At 44.3% G+C, this 17,500-nt stretch overlaps 2 protein-coding genes and 1 long non-coding RNA gene across 3 annotated transcripts in view; 2 read left to right on the top strand and 1 right to left on the bottom strand.

Moving 5' to 3' along the window:
- Positions 1-9,621, top strand: part of LOC134183778 (uncharacterized) — a 10,759-nt gene extending 1,138 nt beyond the window's left edge. Inside the window, exon 4 of the long non-coding RNA XR_009970566.1 lies at positions 9,273-9,621. This is a non-coding gene — a long non-coding RNA (uncharacterized LOC134183778). The remainder of the gene's footprint in view (positions 1-9,272) is intronic.
- A 2,277-nt stretch (positions 9,622-11,898) lies between these two features.
- On the top strand, positions 11,899-14,094 carry LOC134183563 (uncharacterized). Its single transcript, XM_062651145.1, has 3 exons — positions 11,899-12,298; positions 12,394-12,587; positions 13,544-14,094. The coding sequence occupies exons 1-3, from the start codon at positions 11,989-11,991 to the stop codon at positions 13,913-13,915; spliced, it is 876 nt and encodes a 291-aa protein (XP_062507129.1). The 5' UTR covers positions 11,899-11,988; the 3' UTR covers positions 13,916-14,094.
- A 447-nt stretch (positions 14,095-14,541) lies between these two features.
- LOC134183362 (uncharacterized) lies at positions 14,542-16,517 on the bottom strand. Its single transcript, XM_062650867.1, has one exon. It carries the CDS (start codon positions 16,511-16,513, stop codon positions 14,729-14,731), a length of 1,785 nt encoding a protein of 594 aa, XP_062506851.1. The 5' UTR covers positions 16,514-16,517; the 3' UTR covers positions 14,542-14,728.
- Positions 16,518-17,500: the final 983 nt, after the last annotated feature.

The raw sequence follows: 17,500 nt of genomic DNA, 5'->3' as shown, positions 1-17,500 counted from the left end.
GTTATCTGTTACGACTGATGTTTGTCGTGGTGTGCAGATGTCGGCGTTGGATGTGGTTTCTGCTCTATCATCTGATAGCTCAGTTGTCACGCCTTTGCTTGACAATGTGTCACCTTGCATGGCTTCAGTCAGGATGGCGCCTGCTGCACGTGGTGGGAAATCTGTCGTGTCAATGATGCAAGAGGATCATGAGTTTGCTAATCACTTGGGAGATGGCTCCCTTGTTCAGTCAGTCACTGTTCTCTCTAAGGACTGCTCATCTGCAAGAGATAGTGGTGATATCCTATCCGTAGATGACACTTTGGATTCAGTTCAGTGCAGTGCTGTTGGGGAATCACTATCCCCTTGTGACTCTGTGAGCTCTGATCTGATGACTACACATCCTAGTATAGCTTCTCGGCTAGAAAGGATGGAAACTTCTTCATCTCAACTCAGTCCAGACTGCTGCCAAACGGAGGATGGTCTTTCGCTTGATTGTGATGCTGCTGTGGACCCTGTACTTCGTCGAGAGTTTCTTGAGGAGTTGCAGAAAGTCAGGCAAATTCCTATCTGTGAGAGACAATGCCTTCCAAGGATCTTTGTGAACAGTGGAACCCTGAAGCTTATTGGTGATCTTAACACAATCATCAGTTCGTTAAAGGATGAACCAGATATGAGTGAAATCAGTTACCTGGTATACTCTGCTGCTTCGCTAGTGTCCAAAAGGCGGGGCTTAAAGACGACGAAGTCAACCAATTCTCAAACACCGACATGGAGACGAAGGCTGGATATGGAGATTCTCACACTTCGACGTGCGATCTCACTGTTGCTGGAGGTTAGAAAGGGTTCATCGGGCATTCGTATGTTACATGAACTTCGACGTCTTCGGCATCGGTTGGGCATTTCCTGTTCGGAGAGTTGTGAGGTCTCCATCAATCGATTGAAAATGGAACTTAAGTCCAAGGTCGAGCGGACCAGGAGGCTGGAGAAGAATCGTAAGAGACTTCGCCAGAATGGTTTGTTTCAACGAGATGCTGGACGGTTTTACAGAGAGCTGGATAAGCAGACTATCCGGGTCACTTCCCCGCCATCCGAGTCTGAGATCGAACAGTATTGGGGTGGTATCCTAGAAACTGAGGTACATCACAATGAGTCTGCCTTCTGGCTGAGACGTCAAACCGACGACGAGACGCACCGGAAAGATGAGCAGCAGTGGTTACCTATCTCAGACAATGAGGTCACATCGTGTCTCAAAAGGATGGGGAACTGGAAGTCTCCTGGTCCAGACAAGGTTTATGGTTTCTGGGTCAAGCGTATCACGTGTCTTCACACTGATCTGACTCGTAACTACAACCTGCTGGTTCAGAATCCAGACTCTGTACCCGACTGGTTGTCTCAAGGAATAACTACTCTGATTCCTAAGAATGACAAGACTGACCAGGCCAAAAATTACCGGCCTATCACGTGTCTGTCTGTCTTCTATAAGACCCTCACCTCAGTCATCAGGCAGAGGATTGCAGGGCATTTGGATCAGAGAAACCTCATGGCTCCGGAGCAGAAAGGTTGTCGACAGGGATCTTTTGGTGCAAAGGATCAGCTGTTGATCAACAAGCTGCTTACCGAAGACTGTAGGACCAGGCACAAGAGCTTGAGCATGGCTTGGGTGGACTACCAGAAAGCCTATGACAGCGTGCCACACAGTTGGTTGCTCCAATGCCTTCAGCTGCATAAGATCAGTCCAGTCTTGTGCGGGTTCCTGTCACGTGTGATGAAGAGTTGGAGGACATCGATGGTGCTTTCTTGCGGGAATAGTACTATCAAGACAAGGCTTATGCAGATCAGGAGGGGTATTTTCCAAGGTGACTCACTTTCTCCACTTCTCTTCTGTATGGCTCTCAATCCTCTGAGCAAGGAGCTGAACAGAACCGGTTACGGCTACCGGATGACCACTGGGCATGGTGAGACTGCCAAACGTCAGCTTATCAGTCATCTACTTTACATGGATGATCTGAAGCTGTATGGCAGAAACTCTGATCAGTTGGACGGGTTGTTGCACACGGTTCGTACCTTCTCTGATGACATCCAGATGAAGTTTGGTCTGGACAAATGTGCTGTTGCACACTTTGTCAACGGCAGACTATCTGGACACAACTCTGGGGTGACGGTAGGAAAAACGGACACCATCAACTGTCTGGAACCGGGTCAAGTCTACAAGTACTTGGGTGTAGATGAGAGTAACGGTATTCAGCACAGCATGATGCGGGAGAGACTCCGTCGCGAGTACTTGCGCAGAGTGAAGGTGGTTCTCCGGACTGAGTTGTATGGTCGGAACAAGATTCTAGCCATCAATGGGTTTGCACTACCGGTTCTCACTTACGGTTTTGGCGTCATTCATTGGGGGTGCACGGACCTGCAGCAGCTCGATCGACGGACCAGAAAGCTTCTCTCTATGCACGGTGTCCACCATCCTGCTGCAGACGTTGACCGACTGTACGCTCCTTGCAGTGATGGGGGTAGGGGGTTACAACAGATTGAGTCGACATATCAATCTTGTATTGTAAGGCTGAGCTGTTACCTTGCTGACAGTTCTGATCCTTTCATGCAGATGATACGGGAGTGTGACTCTGGAAAATCTTTACACTCGATCAAGCGCATGGCTTGTCGGTTTACTGCACAGCTGCGGAGGAGTCTTGCTTTGGACGACAAGTCGCAGAACTTACACAGGAATGCATCCATCTCGGTTGAAGGTGGCTTCGAGCAAGCGCCTAAAACAGATGCGAGACATTACCGTACGTGTTGCAGTTCTCTTCGTGTGCGATCCTGGAGCGGGAAGCCTATGCACGGGCAGTATCGTCGTCTCACTGAGCAACCGCCTGTGGACATGAAAGAGACCTACGGATGGCTAAAGGCAGCGAATCTTCCTGCTGCAACTGAGGGACTGGTTGTTGCTGCTCAAGACCAAGCTCTTCGGACTCGGTACTATGAGCGCAAGATTCTACATCGTGATGTCAGTCCTACTTGCCGCATGTGCAGTGTAGGTCTGGAGACAGTCGACCACATTGTGGCAGGCTGTAGTGCTTTGGCACCGACGGACTACACTGATCGACACAATCAGGTGGCATCCATCATTCACTGGGACGTTTGTCGCCATTTTGGGGTTCCAGTGGAGAGCAGATGGTACCGGCATCATCCTGATAGGCTTGTGGAGACGGATGACATTACTATGATGTGGGATACCACCATCCCCACTGCCAGGAAGATCAAAGCCAATCGTCCAGACATCTGTCTCAGAAATAGGAAGACAAACACTTGTCTTCTTATTGATGTCAGCTGTCCTGCTGATGGCAACATTGGCAAGAAACATGCTGAGAAGTTGGCGAAGTACAGCGACTTGCGAGTGGAGATAAGCCGCATGTGGCATTGTCGAACACTGGTGGTTCCGGTGGTCTTGGGAGCTTTGGGCACAGTGCACGCAGGTATTGCACGGTGGCTGGACATTATTCCAGGTCATCACAACCTGCAGCACTTACAGAAAACAGTGCTTCTGGGATCTACTCGGATCCTTCGTAAAGTCGTGTCTTCTTTCTAGACAGCCGTGATGGTCTAAGTACTTCTGAAGCAGGGTTTGCTTCCGGTACTTGTAATAGACTTTACAAACCAGACTGATCTGGTTGAGCACGACATAATAATAATATGGGGAGTTTCTGTGGTCTGGCGAACGGTCCGTTGACGATGACGTTCAGTGCTTTCCTGGTGGTCATTGATATCCACTAGGCGTGCTGTCCCGATGTTCGCGGTCACCGTAATGCCTGCAATCTATATCGAATTGGCTAGTCATTGATCGCCATATGGACTGCACGGAAACATGTACCCTGCTGGGCTCACCTGCCGGGTTGGTGGGCGCCCAGATGGGGGTAAAGGCCCCACTTGCCCATTATGGAGGGGCATAACGACACACACAGACAGAGAGCTGGGTAAGCAGACTATCCAGGTCACTTCCCCGCCATCCGAGTCTGAGATCGAACAGTATTGGGGTGGTATCTTAGAAACTGAGGTACATCACAATGAGTCTGCCTTCTGGCTGAGACGTCAAACCGATGGCGAGACGCACCGGAAAGATGAGCAGCAGTGGTTATCTATCTCAGACAATGAGGTCACATCGTGTCTCAAAAGGATGGAGAACTGGAAGTCTCCTGGTCCAGACAAGGTTTATGGTTTCTGGGTCAAGCGTATCACGTGTCTTCACACTGATCTGACTCGTAACTACAACCAGTTGGTTCAGAATGCAGACTCTGGACCCGACTGGTTGTCTCAAGGAATAACCACTCTGATTCCTAAGAATGACAAGACTGACCAGGCCAAAAATTACCGGCCTATCACGTGTCTGTCTGTCTTCTATAAGACCCTCACCTCAGTCATCAGGCAGAGGATTGCAGGGCATTTGAATCAGAGAAACCTCATGGCTCCGGAGCAGAAGGGTTGTCGACAGGGATCTTTTGGTGCAAAGGATCAGCTGTTGATCAACAAGCTGCTTACCGAAGACTGTAAGACCAGGCACAAGAACTTGAGCATGGCTTGGGTAGACTAACAGAACGCCTATGACAGCGTGCCACACAGTTGGTTGCTTCAATGTCTTCAGCTGCGTAAGATCAGTCCAGTCTTGTGCGGGTTCCTGTCACGTGTGATGAAGAGTTGAAGGACATCGATGGTGCTTTCTTGCGGGAACAGTATAATCAATACAAGGTTTATGCAGATCAGGAAGGGCATTTTTCAAGGTGACTCACTTTCTCCACTTCTCTTCTGTATGGCTCTCAATCCTCTGAGCAAGGAGCTGAACAGAACCGGTTACGGCTACCGGGTGACCACTGGGCATGGTGAGACTGCCAAACGTCAGCTTATCAGTCAACTACTTTACATGGATGATCTGAAGCTGTATGGCAGAAACTCTGATCAATTGGATGCTTTGTTGCACACGGTTCGTACCTTCTCTGATGAAATCCAGATGAAGTTTGGTCTGGACAAATGTGCTGTTGCACATTTTGTCAACGGCAGGCTTTCTGGACACAACTCTGGAGTGACGGTAGGAAAAACGGACACCATCAACTGTCTGGAACCGGGTTAAGTCTACAAGTACTTGGGTGTGGATGAGAGTAACGGTATTCAGCACAGCATGATGCGGGAGAGACTCCGTCGTGAGTACTTTCGCAGAGTGAAGGTGGTTCTCCGGACTGAGTTGTATGGTCGGAACAAGATTTAGCCATCAATGGGTCTGCACTACCGGTTCTCACTTACGGTTTTGGCGTCATTCATTGGGGTGCACGGACCTGCAGCAGCTTGATCGACAGACCAGAAAGCTCCTCTCTACGCACCCTTGCAGTGATGGGGGTAGAGGGTTACAACAGATTGAGTCGACATATCAATCTTGTATTGTGAGGCTGAACTATTACCTTGCTGACTGTTCTGATCCTTTCATGCAGATGATACGGGAGAGTGACTCTGGAAGATCTTCACACTCGATCAAGCGCATGTTTTGTCGGTTTACTGCACAGCTGTGGAGGAGTCTTGCTTTGGACGACAAGTCGCAGAACTTACACAGGAATGCATCCATCTCGGTTGAAGGTGGCTTCGAGCAAGCGCTTGAAACAGATGCGAGACATTACCGTACTGTTGCAGTTCTCTTCGTGTTCGGTCCTGGAGCGTGACGCCTATGCACGGGCAGTATCGCCGTCTCACTGAGCAACCGCCTGTGAACATGAAAGAGACCTACGGATGGCTAAAGGCAGCGAATCTTCCTGCTGCAACTGAGGGACTGGTTGTTGCTGCTCAAGACCAAGCTCTTCGGACCCGGTACTATGAACGCAAGATTCTACATCGTGATGTCAGTCCTACTTGCCGCATGTGCAGTGTAGGCCTGGAAACAGTCGACCACATTGTGGCAGGCTGTAGTGCTTTGACACCGATGAACTACACTGATCGACACAATCAGGTGGCCTCCATCATTCACTGGGATGTTTGTCGTCATTTGGTGGTTCCAGTGGAGAGCAGATGGTACCGGCATCATCCTGATAGGCTTGTGGAGACGGATGACATTACCATGATGTGGGATACCACCATCTCCACTGCCAGGAAGATCAAAGCCAATCGTCCAGACATCTGTCTCAGAAATAAGAATACAAACACTTGTCTTCTTATTGATATCAGCTGTCCTGCTGATGGCAACATTGGCAAGAAACATGCTGAGAAGTTGGCGAAGTACAGCGACTTGCGAGTGAAGATAAGCCGCATGTGGCATTGACGAACACTGGTGGTTCCGGTGGTCTTGGGAACTTTGGGCACAGTGCGCGGAGGTATTGCACGGTGGCTGGACATTATTCAAGGTCATCACAACCTGCAGCACTTGCAGAAAACAGTGCTTCTGGGATCTACTCGGATCCTCCGTAAAGTCATGTCTTCTTTCTAGACAGCCGTGATGGTCTAAGTACTTCTGAAGCAGGGTTTGCTTCCAGTACTTGTAATAAACTTTACAAGCCAGACTGATCTGGTTGAGCACAACAAAATAAGTCACCGCCGTGGCTTAGTGATTAGCGACAATGGCTACCACTCCATGGTTTGGGAGTTCAAACCCCAGTGACGACAGTAAATTATGAAACTTGTCTGTCTTTCTATCTCGTGTTTCTCTAGCTTTATCCATAAAATTATGACTCATTTCAGTCGTTGGGAGTTTCTGTGGTCTAGCGAACGGTCCGTTGAGGATGACGTTCAGTGCTTTCCTGGTGGTCACTGATATCCACTAGACATGCTGTATCGGGTTCGGGGTCACCGTAATGCCTGCAATCTATATCGAATTGGTTAGTCTTTGATCGTCGAGTGGACTACACAGAAACATGTACCCTGCTGGGCTAACCTGCCGGGTTGGTGGCCGCCCAGATTGAGGTAAAGACCACACTTGCCCATTATGGAGGGGCATAACGACCCATAATAATATATTTTGTTTTTTACCACTACAGGTACAGTGCTCTAAGCCAGACAAGATACATATACTAACAAGTAAAAACAGATAGTCATAGAAGAATAAACGTAGAAGAATAAACAAACATAAAATTAAGGTTTAATCCAGCTCTTGAAGTCCATGTAGGACAACACCATGATTCTTGTCGTTGTCTCATTGTTCACTGATCGCCACAGATTACCTTGAGTATTCAGAATGAACCCGCTCACTAATTCATTATTAGAATGAACTGCTTTCTAGAGGAAAGAAAGCTGGCTAACACTCAATAGATCTGGAGCTTCCCTGATAGGATCTCCAAGAGTTTCCCGCAAGGACGCTCTGTTTGAGATCGCCAGCCCTCTACGATACGCTCTTCTCCACGCTTGATGTAGTAAACGTTGGATACTTCCTATACCCAAATCCCACAGTTCGCATCCATAGCCCAATACAGGTAACAATACGGAGTACATTATCGTTTTCCATACTGTAGGATTACGACCCACACTTTGACAGCCCCTACAACTGAGTACAATGAAGAGGAGAACTTCCGACACCACTCTACCACCGCAACAGTTGTTTCTTTCGGAACAGCCGATAATTTATAACCTAAATGAATGACATCTTAGACTTCAGGCAGACGCTTTCCATTGATGGAGAAAGCTGTCTTTTTACAGTAAATGGATCGCCTCTTCCTAAAACTAATTGATTTACTTTTCTGAATATTAAATTTCAGGCAGTGCTCTGTTGCAATGTACTTGCTGCTTTCTTTAAAGAAAATACAACAAATTGAATTCTGTAAAAAGCTTACATTGTGTGTGTGTGTGGTGTGTGTGTGTGTGTGTGTGTGTGTGTGTGTGTGTGTGTGTGTGTGTGTGTTGTGTGTGTGTGTGTGTGTGAGTGTGTGTGTGTGTGTGTGTGTGTGTGTGTGTGTGTGTGTGTGTCTGTGTCTGTGTCTGTGTCTGTGTCTGTGTCTGTGTCTGTGTCTGTGTCTGTGTCTGTCTGAGTGTGTATGTGTGTGTATGTGTTTGTGTGTGTGTGTGTGTGTGTGTGTGTGTGTGTGTGTGTGTGTGTGTGTGTGTGTGTGTCTGTGTGTGTGTGTGTGTGTGTGTGTGTGTGTGTGTGTGTGTGTGTCTGTGTGTGTGTGTGTCTGTGTGTGTGTGTGTGTGTGTGTGTGTGTGTGTGTGTCTGTGTGTCTGTGTGTGTGTGTGTGTGTGTGTGTGTGTGTGTGTCTGTGTGTCTGTGTCTGTGTCTGTGTCTGTGTCTGTGTCTGTGTCTGTGTCTGTGTCTGTCTGAGTGTGTATGTGTGTGTCTGTGTTTGTGTGTGTGTGTGTGTGTGTGTGTGTGTGTGTGTGTGTGTGTGTGTGTCTGTGTCTGTGTCTGTGTCTGTGTCTGTGTCTGTGTCTGTGTCTGTGTCTGTGTCTGTCTGTGTGTGTATGTGTGTGTCTGTGTTTGCGTGTGTGTGTGTGTGTGTGTGTGTGTGTGTGTGTGTGCGCGCGCACGCGCGTGTGCGTGTGTCATATAGTTAGTAATTGCAGCTCTAAATCTTATTACTTAACTGTTTTTATATATATAATGTTTTCTCTCATTTGTGAGTGGTTGTACCTATTGATACGATTTGAAGTGAAATATGTCTAAAAAATTTAGAGCTTGTGTCTAGAGCAGTTTCATTAATTTTAACAATGGCTTCAAGTTGAGCTAGTAAAAGAGGGAAATTCGAATGCACTTGAAATAAAATTTTCCCCCAAATTGCAAATTTGACAAATCGGATTTGTTTGCTTTGAACTAAAACGCACACAAAATTATATTTTAATCAATTTATTTAATTATTTAAAAATTTAATTATTTAATTAAAATTACTTTTATTTAATATAAAATTATTTCATTTAACATCATTAATTAATTAAATCACTTGACCCAGTAAAATTAAATATTTTGACGTCTACGTTTTTAACTTTCTTGATTAGCAGTTGGTCTCTCGAACAGAAAGAGTAGATTAATTAATTAATTAACTGTTACGTAGTTTGACAATAGTAATCGTAGGTAGTCTCATTTTGTCGTTTTATAAGCTCGCCTAACAGTATGAACGGCAATACTGCGTTACGCAATCTATTCATAAATATTAACAAAAGAAATTGTTAAACTTTATAATCAACACTAGCATAAACAAGTGCAACACAACTAGTGATAAATTGATTAGCAAATTTGTTGCCTAACTGAAACGTAAGAATACAACGAGCCGTTCCTGTTTTACTTATTTTCTTACTATAGTAAGTTGATAACAATTAATGACTTTTTGTGTATTTAGAGGCGGCCTACAACCTGGTGGTTTACTAACTTCTTTCTCTTTCATATTTGGTTCATTACAACTAGGTTTGAAACAATGAAGTTAGGGACAATGGCCTGCGGCCGGGTTCCTTGGATGTTGAGTACCAAGCTGGTGACAATAATTGCCTTGAATGTGCAACTTATACTTCGACTGCGGGCTTTGCTGTCATCATGGCTGACAACACTAGCTGCCTCAGTAAAGACAGTAAAACAGACTAATGGTTCAAACACTTGAGTTTCTATTGATTCTTTGAAATATTTGTTTTTGTTTACTGCTTGCAATTTCTTATAAAGTGTACGTATTTACTTGTGGTAATTTTTTCGCATCCTTATGGTGTGTTATTCCAAATGCTATGAAATTCATATTTTTTTAAAAATCGTCTCTTCGTACAATATGCTGTTGAGGATTGATGATAGGGGTTTCCTCTTGTGTACAACGTACCGTACTGATCTTTAAGCACTCGTTTGTTAAGAAGGACATCGAACTGTGGAAACGCAGTCATGGGAACGGACAAAGAAAGGGCACGAAACGAGTACAGACACGGACACGGACAAGAAAACGGACAAACACGCACGTACGCACTCACGCTCTCCCCCCTCTCTCTCTCTCTCTCTCACACACACACACACACACACACACATACACACACACACACACACACACACACACACACACACACACACACACAGACACACACACACACACACACACACACACACACACACACACACACACACACACACACACACACACACACACACACACACACACACACACACACATCGACACGTTCACGGACTGGGGCAATTAATGACACAACCATTATCTCAGGCACGGTCCCTAACAAAAACACGGTTACGAGCACAGGCACAAACACAAATATGGTCACAAACACGTGTTCAAACACAAGCACAGTCATATGCACGAACCCAGGTACAAATCGGTTACAGAAACGTGAATGGTCACAAGCAAAAACACAGTTACAGACAAAGACAAGGTCAAGGACACGGACACCAACACGGACACGGCACTGTCGCAAGCATGAACATGGACACGGTACGGTCACAAGCATGAGCACGGACACAGAACCGTCACAGGCATAAACGCGGACTCAAACACGGTTACGCGGACACGGGCAAGGATACGGTCACAAACGCAGACACAAACACGGTCACGGTCATAGTCACGCTTACGTTTCCAGAAACGAACAAGGTTACAGGTACCAGCACACATACACGAGCACGGTCACAAGCACGAAATAGACAAAACACGTTCATTGTTACAGATACCATTATGGTCACCGGCACAGTTATGGGCAAAAACGCGGTTACGACCACGAACACGGATAACGAGCACGAGCACGAGCACGAACGCTGTTACAAGTACAGCCACGGTCACAGTCAAAGACTAAATACACGAGCGCAAACACATTACAGTACGATCAAGGTATCGAGCACAAACACAAACACAGACACGTGTACGGACACGAGCACAGGCGCAACACACACACACACACACACACACACACACACACACACACACACACACACACACACACACACACACACACACACACACACACACACACACACACACACACACACACGCACACACACACACACACACGCGCACACACACACACACACACACACACACACACACACACACACACACACACACACACACACACACACGCACTATATCCTATTGAAGACAGGTATCTCCAATTTTAAAACACAAACTTATTTTAGTAGAATTAAAACTTTGCCATTATATACAGTAGTTAAGTCAATATACCGCAGATTCTACTTGTCATGCATTCAATTTACTCTAGACAATCAACTACTGCGTTTGTTAATAGTTGGCCAATGCAGTTAAAATTTAACAGACTAGACTAACAAAATCTTGCTGCTGAAATCGACAAATTTGGAGACTCAGCGACGCTCCTGTCCTGTCTTTACTCTTTGGGAATAGCTCAATAATAATTGTGGACATACTCGCTGTGAGATAAACTACTTTGGTTTAGTCTAGTCTTCGAATTCTGACAATCCAGGACCACGTGCTCGACTGGTACCATGTATATGTGTACATGTTCTCTGTTGAAACTGCATAGATAATTCGTGTTTCATTGTAAATCCTGGTGCACTTAGTGTGCAAATATTTGAAACTTATTGACAATTATGCAATCAAATGGTTGTTTAGTAAATTTTAAGTAGCAATAGCATTCGTATTCTTGTCCTGCCAGGCTGTAATGGCAAATCAGATTACAACTGCGGAATCGAGTATGTCTAATTAAAAATATAATAGCTCTAATAATTTATGTACCTTAACATTTTTTTCGAATTTTATTAGCAATATTGCATTTACTGCATTGTATACAAATTTTTTTATAATCAATTAGGAAACTCAACGTTTAAAAATTTTTTAACTATATATTCTATTATATTTGAACCGCAATCGTATTACATTTTTAATAATAGCTACACTGTTTGTCTAGATTTTCAGTTTTCTAGTGTTTGTACAAATTTTTGTTGGACTAAGTGCGCAAGTTTGAGTGCTGATAAGATTGCCCTATCTAGTCATCTCGTGACTTACGGTCAACGGAGACAAGGGGGAGCGACGCAGAGTTTCCATTTCCACATCAACTGAGCAAACAGTTAGTTAGAAGCCAGTCAAGACTAACCGATTTCTTGCTATGAGTTCTGTAGCAGAGGACAATGAAGGACCAATCATATTGACAGGGCCCAACGAAGAGGCTCTACATGAGTTTAGTAATACTCTGATGAGGGTTGCATCTCCAGAGATCAAAAAGAGAGACAGAGAACGACGGGTGCTCTCCGGCCAGGAACTTCTTAGAGGAAAAATTGATTTTAGCCGTGCCAAGTGCTTCCTTGTGATGCCTCGTGCAAACCGCACCCTCGTCTACATACAAGGTGACCGCTCTAGCATGTATCGAGAAATCGAACACATGTGCTCGACTTGTGATCAAGAAGGCAACAAGCGAGGTAAGAGTCTAAATTATCTGTGGTGCAAAAATTGGCTAGTTAATTAACTTGGGTCGTTTCCAGTTTGTCTGTCTCACGTTGATATCACTTTACAGTTTTTATCGTATTGTATCGAAACGAAGACGCTGCACGAGGAGATCTGTATGATCGCCAAAATATCGATCTGTGGTGGAATCCTGGACCACAAAAGAAACTTGAGGAGTTTGCCAGTATGGACCATCTCATCAGCTTCAAAAGCAAACTAAACAGACAACAGGAGAATGCGATTCGCAAGTTTTTGGGATACGAAGTAAGGCCATACAGATTTCGAATGAGCTTTGTAAGTTGTATCTATTCACATCCTACCCAATCACTTATATCGACTAAATAATGTCAAGGCATCCACTTGCTGCTTTTCAAAATACGACAAAAAATTGAATTTTGTAGAACGATATCTAGACGTATAACTATATAAAACATTATACTTTTTGTTTTTCTAATAAATAAAAGAAACAGAATTATTAGACTACATACAAAATTTAACACAATTAGCAAATAATAGATTGGATGCTAATCTTTACTAAATATTAATAAATAATTGAAATAAATTTTTCACAGGTTTAGAAAATTTACTCTACAATAAAAAGCTATAAAGTTAGTCATTACATTTCTAGAACTCAATAATAAACCGTTTTCTTTACAATATTATGTAAAATATACAATAAAAAACTTGTAGCAATTTACTGACTGACAGTAAATGGCAACAAGTGGAAAAGGATCCTGAGCCCGTTGATAAGTAACCTCGTGAATTCCTATCTTGAATCACGTATCGATTTAGTTTCATAGGTTTGTGCTAAGAAAATGTAGATAGATGACTATATATGTATTCAGCTGGCATTATGCATGCAATTTTAAACATCTGGATGTTACTCGTTGTTTGAAGCGCAATTAAACGTTTAAATTAGTATTTAACCTTTACGTTTTAATTAAGTTAATACTATGTGTAAAAAATATTATGCAAATCAATTTAGCAATACTTGAAATTTTTCAGCCTCTCCAAACATTTTTGCATTCTAGAAGTAGGCTGCGTTATCGCGCATTTGACAAGTACAAGGTTACTTACCAATTAGCTTGACACTGTAAACTTAAATATTCTAATGTCTTTATCAGTTCGATTATCAGTTGATTTCTCTGTAGATTAATAATTAACTATTATGTAGTTTGACGAAAGTATAGCCGTAGATAATCTCATATTTATTACTTTAGGATCGCAAGCGGATGTCTCTTTCGCGACACCAGATTTTGTTGCTCTTAGCTGTTGTGTGTATCGTTGGGATTTATCTCTTGGCTACTACGCTACGGCTGGTTCGATTTTCAACTCTGACGAACATAAAACTTCCAACTAACGCAGGAATGCCACTAAACGCTGAGACAGGAGTACCAATAAGTGATGAAAGAAAGATGGCAACAAACGGTACAGAAAAGAGGCCAGTGAGCGCTGGAAAGGAGGTGTTAGTTGACGCTAGGAGAGAAGTACGGGCACCATTAATGGATGCTACAGGAGGGGTTCTAATGAAAGAAAGTGCTACTAAACATAACAAGGGAAGAAAGAAATTTAAACGTCGCATTTCTATGTGAAGATGACCGGAAAGTTACAAGAGAGGTACCACTATAGGCGCTGAAAAGGGTGCCAATGGACGCTAGAGGAGGGATGACAATAAACTGTAAAAGAGGGGTACCATACTGTATACAGTAAAAAAGATCTAAGAAAATCCATGGTTTTTGCTTTCACACTTAGACTGGTTTTTGAATTATTGACTAACATTAGATAAATTATTAGAATAAATTTGTCAATGTGCAGAAAGAATTTCTGGCTAGAAGACTCGTCTCTTAACTTAGATCTATATGTCTAAAGAAGAGCTGTCTTGTCTGTCTGTGTGTCTGTGTTTCTGTCTGTCTGTCAAATAACATTTATTTCAAACATACATCTATAATACAATGCTAGCAAGGTAACTATATAAAGTTCTGTAACTACGAGAGTTTACTAGGACTAGATTTTAAAAAACAAACAAACATGTAACACTTAATTAAAAGAGAACAATGCAGACTACCCGGAGCCAACTTAGTGGCTGAAAAACTGGGTAGAGCAATCTACAGTACAGTCAATGTCGTCTGTCAGAGCTGAGATTTTTTTCTCATGATGACTTTTGCGTTGCACTTCTGTCTGTCTGTCTGTCTGTCTGTCTGTCTGTCTGTCTGTCTGTCTGTCTGGCTGGCTGGCTGTCTGTCTGTCTGTCTGTCTGTCTGTCTGTCTGGCTGGCTGGCTGGCTATATTTCAGATATAACTAAACAGCCAAATATACAGAAATCACTGATATGCTAAACTAGAATGTAGACAGCTACAGTCACCAAACGTAATCCATACGTATAATAATTTACTAACTGTCAAAATTATGAAGCCCAAATAGACTGGGCATCCCAGTCTTGACCGTGATTGTATGGTCTCCTTGAGTTGGTAAGCCTGTCAATCTTCCTTAATAGGACCCTTGAATTGCACTTTTGAATCTGAACAGAGATGCGCTTACGCCAAAAATTTATGAAGTCAGCCGTGTTGGATTTTCCAACAGCATCCCTAGATTTTCTCGAAAGTACCCTTAAGTAGTCGACAGCTTTCTCACCCCAGCAGCCAAAGTGCTCAAAAACTAGAGGTGTGAATGCTGGTGAGTCACCACTTGCTAGACGTTCCTGATCATATTTTGAAAACTTGAGGTCCTCACGTTTTTTGGCAGCAAATCCGCAGATTCGAGCTGTTCGTTTCAGATAGTCTTTGCTCCAGGGGTGGGCGAATGAAACATCTAGATCTAGAGATGAGCCATTTTCGCTGTCAAATACGACGATATCAGGCCTATCATCGCTGTTGCTGTATCTGTTGCGAGGCTCCTTTCGGTGATGTATACCAAGATCGAGAAGGCAGTCGGACCAGCTTGCGACAAGGCTGTTGTGTTGCCAGTTGGGACCGCCGCCAGACTTGCAAGTAAGTAGGTGGAAACCTTCAGCGTCGAGTTTTGATCCACATTCGCAATTTGCAACCCATTCTCCAAATGGCAAGGGTATCCCCAACCTCATGCAAGACGCCAAATTAAATTCCGGAGACGATAGCGCGAACTTGCGAGAGGAGGGTATAGAGTCGAGCCAAGCTCCCGCGTAGGGGCCTTGAAGAGATTGTAATCGTGCTGAATCTTTGTCAGAGACGACTGACGCTAAAAGGGCTGTGGTGTTTTTTTGAGCAATAGCATTGGATAGTCTGTGTTGCAATTTTCTTGCATCTGCTAAAAGAAGCTCATGGCGGGCGTACGAAACTGGTTTCGGATCTTCATCAGATAGCAACAGTGGCGGAATCATAGCGGCTGCCTCATCTAGGTCATGGACAATTTGGCCATCAGATTCAGATGGATCTGACAGAGACGACAGCAGGGAACCTGAACCTGGAAACCTGTCTAGAAGTGATTGGCAAGTGTGTGCCCAACCAGCAAGAAAGGCGGCAGGCGAAACTCTCTCCAGAGGCGAAACACCAAAGCCACCTTTCTTAACAGGAAGCGATATCTGATTCCAAAGCGCGGGTGACAGATCCTCTGTACCAAGAATGTTCCTGAACGTTTGACAACTAGTTCGGTCGTGCTTCTGAGCTGCAGGTATCAAAAGAGAAACAGGAACTGTCCTGGCTAAGTGGTTAAGACGTGTGGAGTGGCAATGACGTAAAAGCAGAACTGAGCTCTGACTATCATCAAGGTTGCATATCCGAGAACAAAAGTCTTCTCCAGACTCTGCAGCAGATAGGCAGAAAGAACGGACAAAACTTGTGGTGCCTACTGGAGATCCCAAGACAACAGAACCAGATGTTGATGTAGGAATAGGAGATGGATTACTATCACCCTGAAGAGACAGCAACTCACATTTTGATTGATTGATCTTTAGATTGAGCGGTAAGAATGACTCTTCTAGAGAAGCAAAGACTTGAAGTGCCATGTTGTTTTGACCCACAATGAAAACATCATCTAGGTAGGCAAGCAAAACAACCTCCGGAAATTTAGCTTGCAGAGCAACAAGTGTGGAGTGAATTGATGTAGCAAACAAAACAGGACCTAACGGGTCCCCCTGATGCACCCCCTGTTCCGAAGAGAGAATGACTGATTCTGAACCCTTTTGGAAGATGAGAGGGCTCGAGACTCCATACATCTGATTGACATGGGGCAAGAGTTCCGGAAAGTTGGAACTGACACTAGACAGAAGACATTGTCGGTCGACACTATTGAACGCATTTGAGATGTCCGACTTAATCATAACCCAAGAAGGGTTGGCTTCCAAAAGAAGCTGAATGTGATGGATAACGAGCTCTGAACCAGAAGGAGTAGCAACTCCATGTTGAACAGGGTTGAAATATGATGAAAACGAGTCCTTGCAATCGACACAAACAGCTTTAGCAGTCAAACGCCTCAAACACTCTCCAATAGCAATGGGACGAACATCACCATTGCTCTTAGGGATGGCAATAAGACGAGAAGCAGACACTAAAGAGATAATGTCAGTGGGAATCTTACCCTTAGCAATGGTAGAACAGATTGCAAAAAGACCGTCTCTGGTTACACTGTTGTCACACAAGTCTCGTAAATGTTCAAAACGCCAACCAGAGGGTCCTGACCCAGAGCCTTTGGGGCATCTGTGGACAGCCTTGAGAAAAGCAACCAAAGAGAGGTGAAGCCCGTTGGCAGATTGAGACTTGAGACCGTCAACTTGAACATTTGAATGATGACTTGGATGTTTGCTTTTCAGCTTCAAGATCGTTTCCTCTGAGGCTGGAGCTAAACCATTGCTGATGATGACCTTGGCTGCCTTCGAAATTTCACCACAGCGAATGAGCCTCAGGGCAGCATTCTTTTTCTGCTCTTGTGCAAGACGACTAGGTTTCGAAACTGCTGAAGGTTTTTCTAGTTGAATCAACTCTTCCCACTGAAAATTTAAAAATTTCTGTTGCAACTGCATGGCTTTCTTGATGCCAGACTGTTTTTCTCCGCGGCCAGGTTGTAGAAGCATTCTTGGAATTAGGAAGAGTAGCTTCCATGCAGCAGAATCGTTTGGATTTGACTCAAGCTTACGAAGTGGAATAGCGCAACAGTCTTGAAAAGTTGACTTGAGACAAGATGCAATTTGTTGGACGGACCGAGG

Source organism: Corticium candelabrum, chromosome 8 (assembly GCF_963422355.1).
Source record: "Corticium candelabrum chromosome 8, ooCorCand1.1, whole genome shotgun sequence".
Classification (NCBI taxonomy): domain Eukaryota; kingdom Metazoa; phylum Porifera; class Homoscleromorpha; order Homosclerophorida; family Plakinidae; genus Corticium; species Corticium candelabrum.
Note: the sequence above shows the minus strand (reverse complement) of the source record. Positions and strands in the feature narration are given on the sequence as shown.